We start from the raw sequence: 18084 nt of genomic DNA, 5'->3' as shown, positions 1-18084 counted from the left end.
CCAGTTTTATGCTAAACTATTTTGAAAAAAACCCAAACATCTTCGCATTTGTATTGTAGGTGATGAAGCAAATAGTTGTTAGTGATATATCTAATATACCTGGACAAGATATTTGATGTTCAAACTCATAAACTTTATTTATTTTTGGCAAATAATAATTAACTTAGAATTTCATGGCTGCAACACGTGCCAAAGTAGTTGGGAAAGGGCATGTTCACCACTGTGTTACATGGCCTTTCCTTTTAACAACACTCAGTAAACGTTTGGGAACTGAGGAGACACATTTTTTAAGCTTCTCAGGTGGAATTATTTCCCATTCATGCTTGATGTACGGCTTAAGTTGTTCAACAGTCCGGGGGTCTCCGTTGTGGTATTTTAGGCTTCATAATGCGCCACACATTTTCAATGGGAGACAGGTCTGGACTACAGGCAGGCCAGTCTAGTACCCACACTCTTTTATTATGAAGCCAAGTTGATGTAACACGTGGCTTGGCATTGTCTTGCTGAAATAAGCAGGGGCGTCCATGGTAACGTTGCTTGGATGGCAACATATGTTGCTCCAAAACCTGTATGTACAATTCAGCATTAATGGCGCCTTCACAGATGTGTAAGTTACCCATGTCTTGGGCATTAATACACCCCATACCATCACAGATGCTGGCTTTTCAACTTTGCACCTATAACAATCCGGATGGTTCTTTTCCTCTTTGGTCCGGAGGACACGACGTCCACAGTTTCCAAAAACAATTTGAAATGTGGACTCGTCAGACCACAGAACACTTTTCCACTTTGTATCAGTCCATCTTAGATGAGCTCAGGCCCAGCGAAGCCGACGGCGTTTCTGGGTGTTTTTGATAAACGGTTTTCGCCTTGCATAGGAGAGTTTTAACTTGCACTTACAGATGTAGCGACCAACTGTAGTTACTGACAGTGGGTTTCTGAAGTGTTCCTGAGCCCATGTGGTGATATCCTTTACACACTGATGTTGCTTGTTGATGCAGTACAGCCTGAGGGATCGAAGGTCATGGGCTTAGCTGCTTACGTGCAGTGATTTCTCCATATTCTCTGAACACTTTGATGATATTACGGACCGTAGATGGTGAAATCCCTAAATTCCTTGCAATAGCTGGTTGAGAAAGGTTTTTCTTAAACTGTTCAACAATTTGCTCACGCATTTGTTGACAAAGTGGTGACCCTCGCCCCATCCGTGTTTGTGAATTACTGAGCATTTCATGGAATCTACTTTTATACCCAATCATGGCACCACCTGTTCCCAATTAGCCTGTTCATCTGTGGGATGCTCCAAATAAGTGTTTGATGAGCATTCCTCAACTTTATCAGTATTTATTGCCACCTTCCCAACTTCTTTGTCACGTGTTGCTGGCATCAAATTCTAAAGTTAATGATTATTTGCAAAAAAAAAAAGTTTATCAGTTTGAACATCAAATATGTTGTCTTTGTAGCATATTAAACTGAATATGGGTTGAAAATTATTTGCAAATCATTGTATTCCGTTTATATTCACATCTAACACAATTTCCCAACTCATATGGAAACGGGGTTTGTAATTGTATTTTTAATTTTTACATTTTGTTGCTATTTTCAAAAATGTATTTATTTTATTGTAATTACATTTTTAGAACATGTCAAGAGCCCAAAAACATTTAGCTGTGGCCGTGGGGCTAAAATGGCCCCCCGGTTGCATTTTGGACAACCCTGATTTGCACTTACTTTTCTAATATAGAGCTTTTTTCTGTCACTGTATAGAATGTCTGTTAATTACAGTAAAGGCAAAAAATCCTTGCATTTATTGATACAATACATCATTGTAGAATTTTACACAGTATTTCAATTTAAAGCATAATCATTTTGTAACAACAATGTACCAATAAAAGCTGTAAGTTTACATCGTACATTTAGGTAAAAGAAAGTGAAATGAGTTACGTTTTTTTTTTTTTTTGAGCCGAGCTGATCGCTTCAAACTCTTTATTGGCCAACTCCGTGATTCTGTACGCTATCTGTTAATGTGGAAATCATAGGGCCCCACTTAGTATTATATATACAGTGGTGTGGAACTGTACTTACTAACATAACACGCTGTTATATTATCCCTTTCAGATATCAAAATATTACAAACATCTCCACATGGTGCATTCTACACTACCCCTGTGCATTATGTGTCTTTAGAGAGGCAGAATTTGTCATTGATTGGATGTCATTAGATTGTGCAGGTGTACTGTACTTCATGTTTTCTGCGGTGATTGTACAGTAAATGGCATTGTTGCGTCCAAAGTGTAGTTTCTTACCAAGAAGGCCATACTCAGCTATGTGCTCGTAAATGTTTTGCAGGTCACATCCTGGTTGGAAGTCTCCTCCATTAGGATAAAAGTCGTAATGTGCCACAGCCTGCTTGATGCCCACACTGAGACCCAAACGTTCGTGCGTGAACGTGTGGATGGCATCTACAAACTGGGCGTCATCAGGGGACAGTCTGTCTGTGGGCGACATTCCTTCAAACAAGGGCCCCGCAGGATCAAGACCTGGATAAACGTGAGCTAGAGTCAAGATGTGCTTTGGAATTATTAACCATGTAATAACTCACCGGTAATTCTTCCGATTTGTTCCGGGCCGTTAACATAGCTTCCGCAAATCCAGATATGTGAGCTCCAAGGCTATAACCAATCAGATGGACTTTCCCAAATGAATATCCATGGTGCTCCTGTGAGAGTTTGACATTTATATAGCTTAAATGTGATTACGTGGTTTGTTATACATGTGGTGGAGATGTACTGTAGATGTGAGTGGGGTGCCCTTCATGGATGGACTTTATTGTCATTGCACTTAAGTGCAAACCCATACAGAAACCAGGAAAAAACCCTAAAAAAAAAGCATGTTCCAAACTAAACGGAAACACTGATCTGGTCACCACCCATCCATCCATTTTCCTTTTTGGGGTTGCGGGGGTGCTGGAGCCTATCCCAGCTGCATTCGGGCAGAAAGCAGGGTAGACCCTGGACTAGTCACCACCTCATCACAGGGCCAATACAGATAGACAGACAACATTCACACTCACATTCACACACTAGGGCCAATTTAGTGTTGCCAATCAACCTATCCCCAGGTGCATGTCTTTGGAGGTGGGAGGAAGCCGGAGTTTTTGATTGATTGAGACTTTTATTAGTAGGTTGCGCAGTGAAGTACATATTCCGTACAATTGACCACTAAATGGTAACACCCGAATAAGTTTTTCAACTTGTTTAAGTCGGGGTCCACTTAAATTAAATCATGATACAGATATATACTATCAATGTATACTATCATCATAATACAGTCATGTCATAAGATAATGAAATTGAATTATTTACATTATTTACAATCCAGGGTGTGGAAGGGGGGGGGGGGGGGATTAGGTTTGATTTTTATCATCAGTCATCAACAATTGAGAACAGAGAAATGGATATTGGAACAGTGTAGGTCTGACTTGGTAGGATATGTACAGCAAGTAGTGGACATAGAGAGAGAGAGAGAGAGAGAGAGAGAGAGAGAGAGAGAGAGAGAGAGAGAGAGAGAGAGAGAGAGAGAGAGAGAGAGAGAGAGAGAGAGGAGAGAGAGAGAGAGAGAGAGAGAGAGAGAGAGAGAGAGAGAGATCAGAAGGCATAAGAAAAAGTATCTGCATTTGATTGTTTACATTTGATTATTAACAATCCGGGGAGGGTGTTAGTTTAGGGTTGTAGCTGCCTGGAGGTGAACTTTTATTGCGGTTTTGAAGGACGATAGAGATGCCCTTTCTTTTATACCTGATGGGAGCTCATTCCACATTGATGTGGCATAGAAAGAGAATGAGTTAAGACCTTTGTTAGTTCGGAATCTGGGTTTAACGTGGTTAGTGGAGCTCCCCCTGGTGTTGTGGTTATGGCGGTCATTTACGTTAAGGAAGTAAATGAGTACCCGGAGGGAACCCACGCAGTCACAGGGAGAACATGCAAACTCCACACAGAAAGACCCCGAGCCTGGGGATCGAACCCAGGACCTTCTTATTGTGAGGCACAAGCACTAACCCCTGTGCACATTAACATTTATTAACCGGATGGAGGTGTGTCCTAAGACTTTTGTACAAGTACAGTGGAATGTTCATTTATGAACCTATGATTGTACAAACTTGTATTTACAACCTCAGACTCGATAGAAAAATGCTTGAAACAAATGGTTCATTCACTCATTGTGTGTCTGCAGCAGAGCCATTGTGGGACTGCTGTTGTAGCTGACTGCTGCAGCAACTACTGTGCTAATTGCTACTTTGTGTGCTTTTAAAGTGTTTTTTTTTATCCTTGTTACAGCATTTTCTAGTTTTGCTAGCTCATTATGAAATCAAAAAAAGCAACGGACAAGCGGTGTGTGGTTTGACACATTCAGGAAGTATCCACAGCGTTGTCGACACTGCCTCCTCCACCCCCCTTCTGCTGCATGCCAAGAAGTTTAATTTCAAGATAAAATTTGATAACATGTTTATTCCTAATCATTGTAGCGACCTGGCTGTTGAAGTTAAGGAGTATTGTGATTTCAAACTGTGAGTGCACCACAGGGCTAGTGACAGTGTGTGTGCGTGTAGGAAGGGCAGCTGCAAATTAGGACAATTCAGCTAGTTGTTGTTGTTTTGATTTTGTTATTAAACAGAAAGTTGATCCATCACCCTCATGTTATGTTAGTTTTATATACAATGCTGTGTAGAGATTTATATTATGTTCAAAGTGCACCAACTTTTACTCAAATATGGACTTTTGTTGTGTCTGGAACCCATTATTCATGTTTACATTGTTTCCTTTGGAGAAATTACTTTAATGTACAAACTCTATTTGCGTACCCTGTTCAAGAACCACTTAAGTTTGTAAATCAAGGTTCCACTTTAGTATATTTTGTTTGGTACCTTGAGTGAGGACAGCAGATGAGCGATGTCTTTTCCCACAGTACGTGTGCTATGTGCTGCAGTAGGGTAGTGCTGATGAGCCAGTGACAGCCAGTCAGTGATCACAACGTTGACATCCGTAAGATGAGTCTTCAGGATGGAGGATAACTTGTGCACCCAGCTCTCCATCATGCCATCCACCTGAAGAAACGTGCAAAAAAACAAAGTGCTGCAAAAATACATATCACACATTCTAATTAAATCAGAAATTCTACCTTAGCAAAGGTTGTAATCATGCACAGCTTTGAAGGTATTCATTTAACAATACGTTTATTATTGTGGTTGTAGTTTGTAGAAAAGTACTGGATCATACTGTCTAACTACCACCATGTAACAGATGTATGTAGAATACATGTGGTATATGGGCCATTCCACCAAATCGGGGCCATTTGATCATTGTAACTCTCTCAAAATAACAGTAACAAAATTTACAGTAACATATACAGTAATTTACTGTGAAATATCTTAATTTACTCTTACTCCACAGCTGGGGTTTTACAGTTAATTACAATAAAGTTACAACTAAATGCTGTACTTCACAATTGCAATTTATTAGTTAAATACAAAAACATTACAACTATATGCTGTGACATCACAATTGTAATTTGATAGCAAATTACAATAAAATGACAACCATAAGCTGTAACTTTACAGTTGTAATGTAATAGTTTATTACTCTCTTTAACAGCATACCCCAAGAGTGTGCAATGTAGCATACGGAACCCCTTAAAGGGGAACTGTACTTTTTTTTTGCAATTTTGCTTTATCATTCACAATCATTATGAAAGACATAATGGATGGATTAAAAAAAAAAGCATTCTAAATATTAAATACTTTTGATCAAGTCTGCTTACAATGGAGCCTATGGGAGCCATTCAATTCTGCCCATAGATCTCCTAAAAAACACATCCGAATGCCTCCATTAGGTTTGTATATACAAACCCCGTTTCCATATGAGTTAGGAAATTGTCTTAGATGTAAATATAAATGGAATACAATGATTTGCAAATCATTTTCAACCCATATTGAGTTGAATATGCTACAAAGACAACATATTTGATGTTCAAACTGATAAACTTTTTTTTTGTGCAAATAATCATCAACTTTAGAATTTGATGCCAGCAACATGTGACAAAGAAGTTGGGAAAGGTGGCAATAAATACTGATAAAGTTGAGGAATGCTTATCAAACACTTATTTGGAACATCCCACAGGTGAACAGGCAAATTGGGAACAGGTGGGTGCCATGATTGGGTATAAAAGTAGATTCCATGAAATGCTCAGTCATTCACAAACAAGGATGGGGCGAGGGTCACCACTTTGTCAACAAATGCGTGAGCAAATTGTTGAACAGTTTAAGAAAAACCTTTCTCAACCAGCTATTGCAAGGAATTTAGGGATTTCACCATCTACGGTCCGTAATATCATCAAAGGGTTCAGAGAATCTGGAGAAATCACTGCACGTAAGCAGCTAAGCCCGTGACCTTCGATCCCTCAGGCGGTACTGCATCAACAAGCGACATCAGTGTGTAAAGGATATCACCACATGGGCTCAGGAACACTTCAGAAACCCACTGTCAGTAACTACAGTTGGTCGCTACATCTGTAAGTGCAAGTTAAAACTTATCTATGCGAGGCGAAAACCGTTTATCAACAACACCCAGAAACACAGTTGGCTTCGCTGGGCCTGGGCTCATCTAAGATGGACTGATACAAAGTGGAAAAGTGTTCTGTGGTCTGACGAGTCCACATTTCAAATTGTTTTTGGAAACTGGATGTCGTGTCCTCCGGACCAAAGAGGTAAATAACCATCCGGATTGTTATAGGCGCAAAGTTGAAAAGCCAGCATCTGTGATGGTATGGGGGTGTATTAGTGCCCAAGACATGGGTAACTTACACATCTGTGAAGGCGCCAGTAATGCTGAAAGGTACATGCAGGTTTTGGAGCAACATATGTTGCCATCCAAGCAACGTTACCATGGACGCCCCTGCTTATTTCAGCAAGACAATGCCAAGCCACGTGTTACATCAACGTGGCTTCATAGTAAAAGAGTGCGGGTACTAGACTGGCCTGCCTGTAGTCCAGACCTGTCTCCCATTGAAAATGTGTGGCGCATTATGAAGCCTAAAATACCACAACGGAGACCCCCGGACTGTTGAACAACGTAAGCCCAATGGGAAAGAATTCCACCTGAGAAGCTTAAAAAATGTGTCTCCTCAGTTCCCAAACGTTTACTGAGTGTTGTTAAAAGGAAAGGCCATGTGACACAGTGGTGAACATGCCCTTTCCCAACTACTTTGGCACGTGTTACAGCCATGAAATTCTAAGTTAATTATTATTTGCAAAAAAAGAATTAAGTTTATGAGTTTGAACATCAAATATCTTGTCTTTGTAGTGCATTCAATTGAACATGGGTTGAAAAGGATTTGCAAATCATTGTATTCCGTTTATATTTACATCTAACACAATTTCCCAACTCATATGGAAACGGGGTTTGTATATGTGTATATATGTATACATGTGTGTGTGTATACATATATATACATATATATATTTATATGTATACATGTATATGTATACATGTATATATTTATACTGTATGTATACAGTATATACAGTATGTATATATAAATATAGGCATCGTCATGGGGTGTTCCATCTCCCCAGTCCTCTTTGTTACAGCTTTTGAAATCATCCTCCGCTGAGCCCGTCAGACTGTAGGAGGAATGAGGCTGCAGACAGGGCAGAGGCTTCCACCACTCTGAAGCTACATGGACGATGTCACTGTGGTGCTGCAAACAGCCCCATGCACGAGAAGGTGTCTGAAGAGGCTGGATGAGCTAGTGACATGGGCACGGATGAAGATAAATTTACATGCTGCCGCTAGGTGACATCATACGCAAATACGGTGTTAGCTTTCACTGTTATGCTGATGACACCCAACTCTACATGCCCCTAAAGCTGACCAACACGCCGGATTGTAGTCAGCTGGAGGCGTGTCTTAATGAAATTAAACAATGGATGTCCGCTAACTTTTTGCAACTCAACGCTAAGAAAACGGAAATGCTGATTATCGGTCCTGCTCAACACCGACATCTATTTAATAATACCACCTTAACATTTGACAACCAAACAATTAAACAAGGCGACTCGGTAAAGAATCTGGGTATTATCTTCGACCCAACTCTCTCGTTTGAGTCGCACATTAAGAGTCTTACTAAAACGGCCTTCTTTCATCTCCGTAATATCGCTAAAATTTGTCCCATTTTGTCCACAAGCGATGCTGAGATCATTATCCATGCGTTCGTTACATCTCGTCTCGATTACTGTAACGTTTTATTTTCGGGCCTCCCTATGTCTAGCATTAAAAGATTACAGATGGTACAAAATGCGGCTGCTAGACTTTTGACAAAAACAAGAAAGTTTGATCATATTACGCCTATACTGGCTCACTTGCACTGGCTTCCTGTGCACCTAAGATGCGACTTTAAGGTTTTACTACACGGTCACAATATTATGTCAGACCCACTCGACATCCATTGCTTTCGGTCTCCCCTAGAGGGGGGGGGGTTATATATCAATCAATCAATCAATCAATGTTTATTTATATAGCCCTAAATCACAAGTGTCTCAAAGGGCTGTACAAGCCACAACGACATCCTCGGTACAGAACCCACATACGGGCAAGGAAAACTCACCTCAGTGGGACGTCAATGTGAATGACTATGAGAAACCTTGGAGAGGACCGCATATGTGGGTAACCCCCCCCCCCCCCCCCCTCTAGGGGAGACCGAAAGCAATGGATGTCGAGTGGGTCTGACATAATATTGTGAAAGTCCAACACATCAGCGAAAGTCCAGTCCATAGTGGGGCCAGCAGGAACCATCCCGAGTGGAGACGGGTCAGCAGCGTAGAGATGTCCCCATCCGATGGACAGGCTAGCGGTCCACCCCGGGTTGGGAGCAGAGTAGAAAAGAAAAGAAAAGAAACGGCAGATCAACTGGTCTAAAAAGGGAGTCTATTTAAAGGCTAGAGTATACAAATGAGTTTTAAGATGAGACTTAAATGCTTCTACTGAGGTAGCATCTCTAACTTTTACCGGGAGGGCATTCCATAGTATTGGAGCCCGAATAGAAAACGCTCTATAGCCCGCAGACTTTTTTTGGGCTCTGGGAATCACTAATAAGCCGGAGTTCTTTGAACGCAGATTTCTTGCCGGGACATATGGTACAATACAATCGGCAAGATAGGCAGGAGCTTGACCGTGTAGTATTTTATACGTAAGTAGTAAAACCTTAAAGTCGCATCTTAGGTGCACAGGAAGCCAGTGAAAGTGAGCCAGTATAGGCGTAATATGATCAAACTTTCTTGTTTTTGTCAAAAGTCTAGCAGCCGCATTTTGTACCATCTGTAATCTTTTAATGCTAGACATAGGGAGGCCCGAAAATAAAACGTTACAGTAATCGAGACGAGATGTAACGAACGCATGGATAATGATCTCAGCATCGCTTGTGGACAAAATGGAACAAATTTTAGCGATATTACGGAGATGAAAGAAGGCCGTTTTAGTAACACTCTTAATGTGTGACTCAAACGAGAGAGTTGGGTCGAAGATAATACCCAGATTCTTTACCGAGTCGCCTTGTTTAATTGTTTGGTTGTCAAATGTTAAGGTGGTATTATTAAATAGATGTCGGTGTTGAGCAGGACCGATAATCAGCATTTCCGTTTTCTTAGCGTTGAGTTGCAAAAAGTTAGCGGACATCCATTGTTTAATTTCATTAAGACACGCCTCCAGCTGACTACAATCCGGCGTGTTGGTCAGCTTTAGGGGCATGTAGAGTTGAGTGTCATCAGCATTACAGTGAAAGCTAACACCGTATTTGCGTATGATGTCACCTAGCGGCAGCATGTAAATACTAAAGAGTGCAGGGCCAAGAACCGAACCCTGGGGAACTCCGCACGTTACCTTAACATAGTCCGAGGTCACATTGTTATGGGAGACACACTGCATCCTGTCAGTAAGATAAGAGTTAAACCAAGACAAGGCTAAGTCTGACATCCCAATACGCGTTTTGATACGCTCTAATAGAATATTATGATCAACAGTATCGAAAGCGGCGCTAAGATCAAGAAGCAGCAACATAGATGAAGCATCAGAATCCATCGTTAGCAATAGCTCATTAGTCATTTTTGCGAGGGCTGTCTCCGTAGAGTGATTTGTCCTGAAACCGGATTGAAAAGGTTCACAGAGATTGTTAGACGCTAAGTGTTCATTTAGCTGCTGTGCGACAATTTTTTCGAGGATTTTCAAGATAAACGGAAGGTGGGACACCGGCCGGTAGTTTACCAAGAGATCAGGATCGAGGTTAGGTCTTTTGAGTAGAGGATGAATAACCGCTTTTTTGAATGCTAGGGGAACAGTGCCAGAGGAAAGTGATAAGTTTATAATATTTAACACTGATGGACCTAATAATACGAAAAGCTCCTTGATAAGTTTCCCAGGAATTGGGTCAAGTAAACATGTTGTTTGTTTTGTCCCATTTACACATTTTGACAATTCCTCCAATGTTATTTCATCAAAGAGAGAGAAACTATTTTGGAGGGCGTTATCCGTCGTATATACAGTCGTATTTGTGTTAATAGAACCCAGTTGTAGCTGAGATGCATTGTCTTTAATCTCTTTTCTAATGACTTCAATTTTCTTATTAAAGAAATTCATAAAGTCATCTGCTGAGTGGGTGGAGCTACTGGGAGGAGTCCCTTGTTGGGTTAGCGATGCTACTGTACTAAACAAAAATTTAGGATAATTTTTGTTGAGGTGGATGAGATTTGAGTAATATTTAGCTTTAGCTGAGGTAAGCATGCGTTTATAAGTTATTAAACTATCACACCATGCTTGATGGAAAACCTCAAGTTTAGTCGCACGCCATTTGCGTTCCAGCTTTCTACATGATAATTTCTGGGCTTTAGTTTCTTCTGTAAACCATGGGGTACGCCTTTTAGGGGCCCTTTTTAGCTTTAGCGGTGCTACACTATCAATGGTGTCGGGCAGGGCGTCGTTAAAGTTGTTAGTGAGGTTATCAATAGAGCCCACATAATTTGGGAATGGTGCCATTACCGAAGGCAGTAGGTCAGTAAGAGTCGTCGTTGTGGCAGCATTAATGTTGCGGCTGCTATAGTAGTTATTATTATTATTATTAGTTTGTTGACAATGAGTCAGAACTTCGAATTTTACAAGGTAATGATCGGACATTACTTTAGTGTACGGGAGTATCGTAACTTTAGAGGTGGTGACACCCCTGACAAGCCCTAGATCTATCGTATTACCGTTGCGATGCGTGGGTTCATTTATTATTTGTGTAAGACCACAGCTATCAATTATAGTCTTGAGCGCCACGCATGGAGGGTCCGATGGGGTATTCATATGGATATTAAAGTCCCCCATTATGATTATATTGTCGGCGTGCGTCACTAGATCAGCAACAAACTCTGAGAATTCACTGATGTGATAGGGCCCAGGGGGGCGGTAGATAACAGCCAGGTGGAGAGGCAGCGGTGTGACAAACCTCAAAGTGAGCACCTCAAACGAGTTATATTTATTATTTAGGTTAGGTGTAAAATTATAGTTTTCATTGTATATTAGTGCGACACCCCCTCCCCTTTTAAGAGGACGGGCAACATGTGCATTGGTATAGTTAGGAGGAGATGCCTCATTTAGCGCAAAAAAATTGTCTGGTTTGAGCCAGGTCTCGGCGAGACCAACGACGTCAAGTTTGTTGTCTCTAATGACCTCATTAACTAATAACGTTTTGGAAGATAATGATCTTATGTTTAAAAAGCCCATATTATAATAACCTAACTGGACGAAGTGGCTGGGGAGAGGGAAGTCTGGGTTTCCCTGCTTAGGCTGCTGCCCCAGCGACCCGACCTCGGATAAGCGGAAGAAGATGGATGGATGGATATATATATATATTTATACGTGTATATACAGTCGTGGTCAAAAGTTTACATACACTGGTAAAGAACATAATGTCATGGCTGTCTTGAGTTTCCAATCATTTCTACAACTCTTATTTTTCGTGGTAAAGTGATTGGAGCACATACTTGTTTGTCACAAAAAACATTCATGAAGCTTGGTTATTTTATGAATTTATTATGTCTACTGAAATTGTGACCAATTCTGCTGGGTCAAAAGTATACATACAGCAATGTTAATATTTGGTTACATGTCCCTTGGCAAGTTTCACTGCAATAAGGTGCTTTTGATAGCCATCCACAAGCTTCTGGCAAGCTTCTAGTTAATTTTTGACCACTCCTCTTGACAAAATTGGTGGAGTTCAGCTAAATTTGTTGGTTTTCTGACATAGACTTGTTTCTTCAGCATTGTCCACACGTTTAAGTCAAGACTTTGGGAAGGCCATTCTAAAACCTTAATGCTCTGGGCCTGTTTTGCTGCCAATGGAACTGGTGCTTTACAGAGAGTAAATGGGACAATGAAAAAGGAGGATTACCTCCAAATTCTTCAGGACAACCAAAATCATCAGTTCGGAGGTTGGGTCTTGGCCGCAGTTGGGTGTTCCAACAGGACAATGACCTTAAACACACGTCAAAAGTGGTAAAGGAATGGCTAAATCAGGCTACAATTAAGGTTTTGGAATGGCCTTCCCAAAGTCCTGACTTAAACCCATTGAAAACATGTAGACAATGCTGAAGAAACAAGTCCATGTCAGAAAACCAACAAATTTAGCTGAACTGCACCAATTTTGTCAAGAGGAGTGGTCAAAAATTCAACCAGAAGCTTGTGGATGGCTACCAAAAGCGCCTTATTGCAGTGAAACTTGCCAAGGGACATGTAACCAAATATTAACATTGCTGTTTGTATACTTTTGACCCACCAGATAATGACAGTTTTTGGAAACTGTAGACGTCGTGTCCTCCGGAACAAAGAGGAAAAGAACCATCCGGATTGTTATAGGTGCAAAGTTGAAAAGCCAGCATCTGTGATGTATGGAGGTGTATTAGTGCCCAATACATGGGTAACTTACACACCTGTGAAGGCGCCATTAATGCTGAAAAGTACATACAGCAACATATGTTGCCATCCAAGCAACGTTATCATGGACGCCCCTGCTTATTTCAGCAAGACAATGCCAAGCCACATTTTACAACAGCGTCGCTTCATAGTAAAAGAGTGCGGGTACTAAACTGGCCTGCCTGTAGTCCAGACCTGTCTCCCATTGAAAATGTGTGGCGCATTATGAAGCCTAAAATACCACAACGGAGACCCCCGGACTGTTGAACAACTTAAGCTGTACATCAAGCAAGAATGGGAAAGAATTCCACCTGAAAAGCTTAAAAAATGTGTCTCCTCAGTTCCCAAACGTTTACTGAGTGTTGTTAAAAGGAAAGGCCATGTAACACAGTGGTAAAAATGCCCCTGTGCCAACTTTTTTGCAATGTGTTGCTTCCATTAAATTCTAAGTTAATGATTATTTGCAAAAAAAAAGGAAGTTTCTCAGTTCCAACATTAAATACAGTATCTTGTCTTTGCAGTCTATTCAACTGAATATAAGTTGAAAAGGATTTGCAAATCATTGTATTCTGTTTTTATTTACGAATTAAACAACGTGCCAACTTCACTGGTTTTGGGTTTTGTATATATATATATATATATATATATATATATATATATATATATATATATATATATATATATATATATATATATATATATATATATATATATATATATATATATATATATATATATATATATATATATATATATTTATATGTATACATATTTATATGCATGTATATGTATATATAAGCATATATGTATATATTTTATATATACAGTATATATATACTGTATGTATGTGTGTGTGTGTATATATATATATATATATATATATATATATATATATATATATATATATATATATATATATATATATATATATATGTATATATATATATATATATATATATATAAAACTTAGTGTTTCCAGGCATGTTAAATGGTAAAATTGTCTTGATGGGGACAAGCACCAATTAATTGAATTAATTTCAATCGGAGACATTGACTCAAAATAAAGTGTAATAAAAGTGTTTTGAGTTAAGAGCTCCGTCACAGACCTAATTAAGCTTGTAAGTTTAGGTACTACTGTGTTTGTTAAATATGGAGTCAGATCAATGCACAGGACACTTTACTGAAAAAAACCCCCAAACTATTTTACAGTTAATTTTGTGTGCATTTAGACATTTTATTTCCTAAAGAAATTGCACCAACATGGTAGGATATACAGTACTTACTACATATGCGGGCGGGAAAAAAAGCTATTATTATGCCCGTTTAACGTCATCATTAATAAATGTTCAATTACTTTATTGAGCTGGGATGTTCATTTGTGTTACTGGTTTCTGAGTTTACAGTTTATTTGCGCATGTACTGTACACACTTCCAAACAGTATGTCCCCATTAAATCCTCATGCAATGTATTCCTGATTGTAGTACTCGTTTAATTAGTAGCACATTGTGGTCGTAGTTTGCAGTGGTGTAGAACTGCATTGCACCTTGGACAGTATTTAGAAGTAGCGCTCTGTATGACGCAGTCCAGTTGTACACCACTGCAACATACGACCACACCATTGGAAGAATATTTGACAACTCATTAAGTCGTGCAGGTGTAGCCACAGTAACTCTTTTGCTCCCATGCTTCCTATAGCTGCTGGTGAAATGACCTTACCGACCACCCGTGAGTGATGATGATGAGGGGATTAGTGGTGTTGAAGCCACAGGAAGAGAGGCTGTGCAGCTGCAGAGGGTCCAGTGTGCAGGTGTCCTCCCCCTCCACAATCAGCCTGAAGACTGAACTGCTGACATGAGGCTCTTTCACCTTTAGGGGGCCCCTCTTGTCTGGGACTGCCACATCTCAGGGATCAGACAGCAGAGAAAGACTTTATCTGTAAGTACCACACTGGCGCATGCGACTGTTGGCGCTCAGGTGAAAAGTTCCTGAAAATATATAACTGAGTACACATTGATGCAATTATGCGTGAGTAAATATTGCTGTAGGAATCACAACAATTCCAAAAGTCCATTGGGACTGTGCTGGCGAAGGCCTCTTTAGGAGCGCTCTGTTGTGTTTCCAGGTCATGAGGACCTCTTTTTCCAGCGGAAATCACATTTGACTTAACTAAAAAGTATTACTCTGCCAGGCTCTTAATTTCTCATACAAATGATTTCCCCCATGAAATCCCACATCTTAAAGATCCACCTCCAGCAAAATGTTTCCTTTTTATTGTTTTGATTCATCAAGTGAGCAATGTAATGCTTGTGAGGATTGCAGTGTGAACTTACGTTGTTCTACATAATGCTACAGTTTATTATCACAACGTTTTTAAATACACCACTGCAAACTTGGCCCCTCACAGTCTTCCAGAAAATGTGACAGGCCTTTGTTAGCTGTGCATATGACAACCGAACATATTTTATGTACACTATTGGCTTTTAGTTTGATTAATTAATGATTTTATTTTTTGCATATGATTTCAGCTGCCTTCTTGTAATTGAAGCACTTTCGTACAAAATCTATAAATACTTGCCTATATGTTCATTAAACAACCTAAACTTTAAACAACAATACAATCGTTTTTAGGAAAAGACCTAATTATAATAAGACGAAGTTAGTAGAACATTTCTTAAATAAATAGTGAGCTAGCATTACCACCACAGCTGCTAGAGTGCATCTGGAAAGTATTTACAGTGCTTCACATTTTCCACATTTTGTTAGAATTAAAGCCTTATTCCAAAATGGAATAAATTATTTTTTGTCCTCAAAATTCTACAGACAATACCCCATAATGACAATGTGAGAAGTTGTTTCTTTTTTTTTAAATTTGCAAATGTATTAAAAAAAAATAAAAACATAGAAATTATATGTACATAAGTATTTCATACGATGCCACAAGCTGCCAAGGCTGAACCAATCAGTGGCCACAATACTGAACAGTACAGTCTGATTGGTTTGGTCTCCTCCAGTGGCCAATACTACTGTAATTTGATATTTTTTAGTTCATTTAGCCATATTTATGCCTGAAAATGCTTAATTTAGACCAGAAATGTTTTAGGATATGCTTTGAATTTTTTTAAAATTCTAAATCCGCAATATTTGAAGAACAACGTGGCGAGGGACGGCTGTCACTCTGAACTGAACGCGTTGCTCCTTCTTTTGAAAGACAAAATGTCACTATGCTGTATAATGTCACATTTGGAGTAGGAAGACCAGAAACTTGGTGAATAACTCAAGTTAGCCAGCTAGCTGACTAACTGCCGCCAAGCTGTAGCAGAGTGACCACCAAGACAAAGCAAATACGGTAAATAAAGATGCCAGTCAGCAATGAGTTTCACAGGTGTGCAATCCCACACTCTGGCATCAATTGGCTTAGCCTGTGGCAAATTGCTGTCAATGGAATCCATTGACATTTTACAGAATATTTCTAATTGTCACGGTAATAGAAAAACGTCTCTTTTTCAGCTAAAAATGGGATGTATACTTTTGTTTATAAATATGGGAGGATTCCAGGGTAGTGACTTTCATATGACTTTATATATAAATTCATAAATTCATATAAACATATAAATTAATCCAAATTACAACACTTTTCCTACCCTGGGTCTCAGGAGCCTGTAGACCAGCCAGGACACTTTCAATTGTCCTAGCACTACCACCAATGGGTTACATTATGTTTGTACAAACTTTACTGCACATTAAGATGATAACTGTTTCTTTTACAGACATGAAGTTATAATCCACACCAATTGTGTTATTAAAATTGGAACACAGTTGTAAAATAAAGAAAATAAAAAATGATGACTTATTATTGTTTTAAGCTGACCAGAGATATTTATTTTCCTTTCAGCACAGGCAGCACAATGTGGATTACATTAATGGCTTGATACATTTTCAGATGTGAAGTATAAACAGGAACGCAGAATGTCAGATCTTTTTTTTTTTTTGCATCAGTAAATAATGTCAAAACATCTAAAACACAAATCCTGAGGTTTTAATGTTTTTTTTTTTTTTTTTAAGAACTTAACTTTGCAATGCTGCACAGCCACAAAAGTTAAAATATATTTTCTGAGTCAGTGTCTAAACACTATTTTTTATTTAAGAACACAACATTAGTACTGATGTTTTTAATTATTTTCTTTGTTTGTATTTTTTATTTATATTTTTTGTGTAAAAAAAGTAACATTTGATATGTGATTGTGCTGCTAAAATTGTGTGTGCCTTAAAAAACACAAAATTAGGTACACTGACAAAATCTTAAGTAATTTAATGTAACAATCTAATATAAAAACCACAACACAGATTTTCTCATTTTTGATTGTCATGATGTGAAGTAAACATGTTTAAAAACCATGTACAAAATAGGTGAACATTTATTATTGTGGAAATATGAGTATAAATAATTTACAATATTTTAGTTACTTTACTTAGCTTACACAGGAGGGATTGCATATTAGAAGCATCTCTCCATATGATACAGTGCAAACTGCTATAACAATAAATGAAAGACTAAAATAAACTGATAATGTATTAGATACTGTTTATTACTTTTGTGCCATAAACATGATTCACATTGTTCCACTCACCTGCTCTATTTCCTTTAGCTTTTCTTCCCTGTGCCATGTGACACGTTAACAGCAGGCAGCACAGCACTTTGAGTACAGCCATGGCGTCACACACACACTCGCACACACACACACACACTCTCACAATAAAAGAAGGCCCTCAATGCGACACTCCTTGTTGCAATGATGTCCACTTCTAATGGTTCAATCTAGTCTGGAATCCAGGGTCACGTCGACTTAGAGCACACTGTACTTTACCGTACAAAACAGCAAGAGGACAACAGGTAACTACTTGTCAATAAGGTACGCAGGACTGGGCCTGTGCTGATTGGCTAAGGGCCAGCACATGGAGATCGAACGTGTTGTGCAATAGCAGCGGCGTGAACAGTGGGGAGGGCATTTGGTGCAACGTACAAGGGAACCAATGACCCACCTGCTATCTACGTACATACACAACACTAGTTTTTTTAAAGAGGAA

At 39.2% G+C, this 18084-nt stretch overlaps 1 protein-coding gene across 1 annotated transcript in view; it reads right to left on the bottom strand.

Moving 5' to 3' along the window:
* Nucleotides 1-17931, bottom strand: part of lipca (lipase, hepatic a) — a 31536-nt gene extending 13605 nt beyond the window's left edge. The window contains 6 exon segments of the mRNA XM_062027749.1: nt 2307-2540; nt 2603-2636; nt 2639-2719; nt 4925-5104; nt 14716-14900; nt 17628-17931. Coding sequence (XP_061883733.1) covers nt 2307-2540; nt 2603-2636; nt 2639-2719; nt 4925-5104; nt 14716-14900; nt 17628-17709 — 796 coding nt within the window. The 5' untranslated portion in view covers nt 17710-17931.
* Nucleotides 17932-18084: the final 153 nt, after the last annotated feature.

The sequence above is a fragment of the Entelurus aequoreus genome, linkage group LG02 (genome assembly GCF_033978785.1).
Source record: "Entelurus aequoreus isolate RoL-2023_Sb linkage group LG02, RoL_Eaeq_v1.1, whole genome shotgun sequence".
In the NCBI taxonomy this organism is placed as follows: Eukaryota; Metazoa; Chordata; class Actinopteri; order Syngnathiformes; family Syngnathidae; genus Entelurus; species Entelurus aequoreus.
Note: the sequence above shows the minus strand (reverse complement) of the source record. Positions and strands in the feature narration are given on the sequence as shown.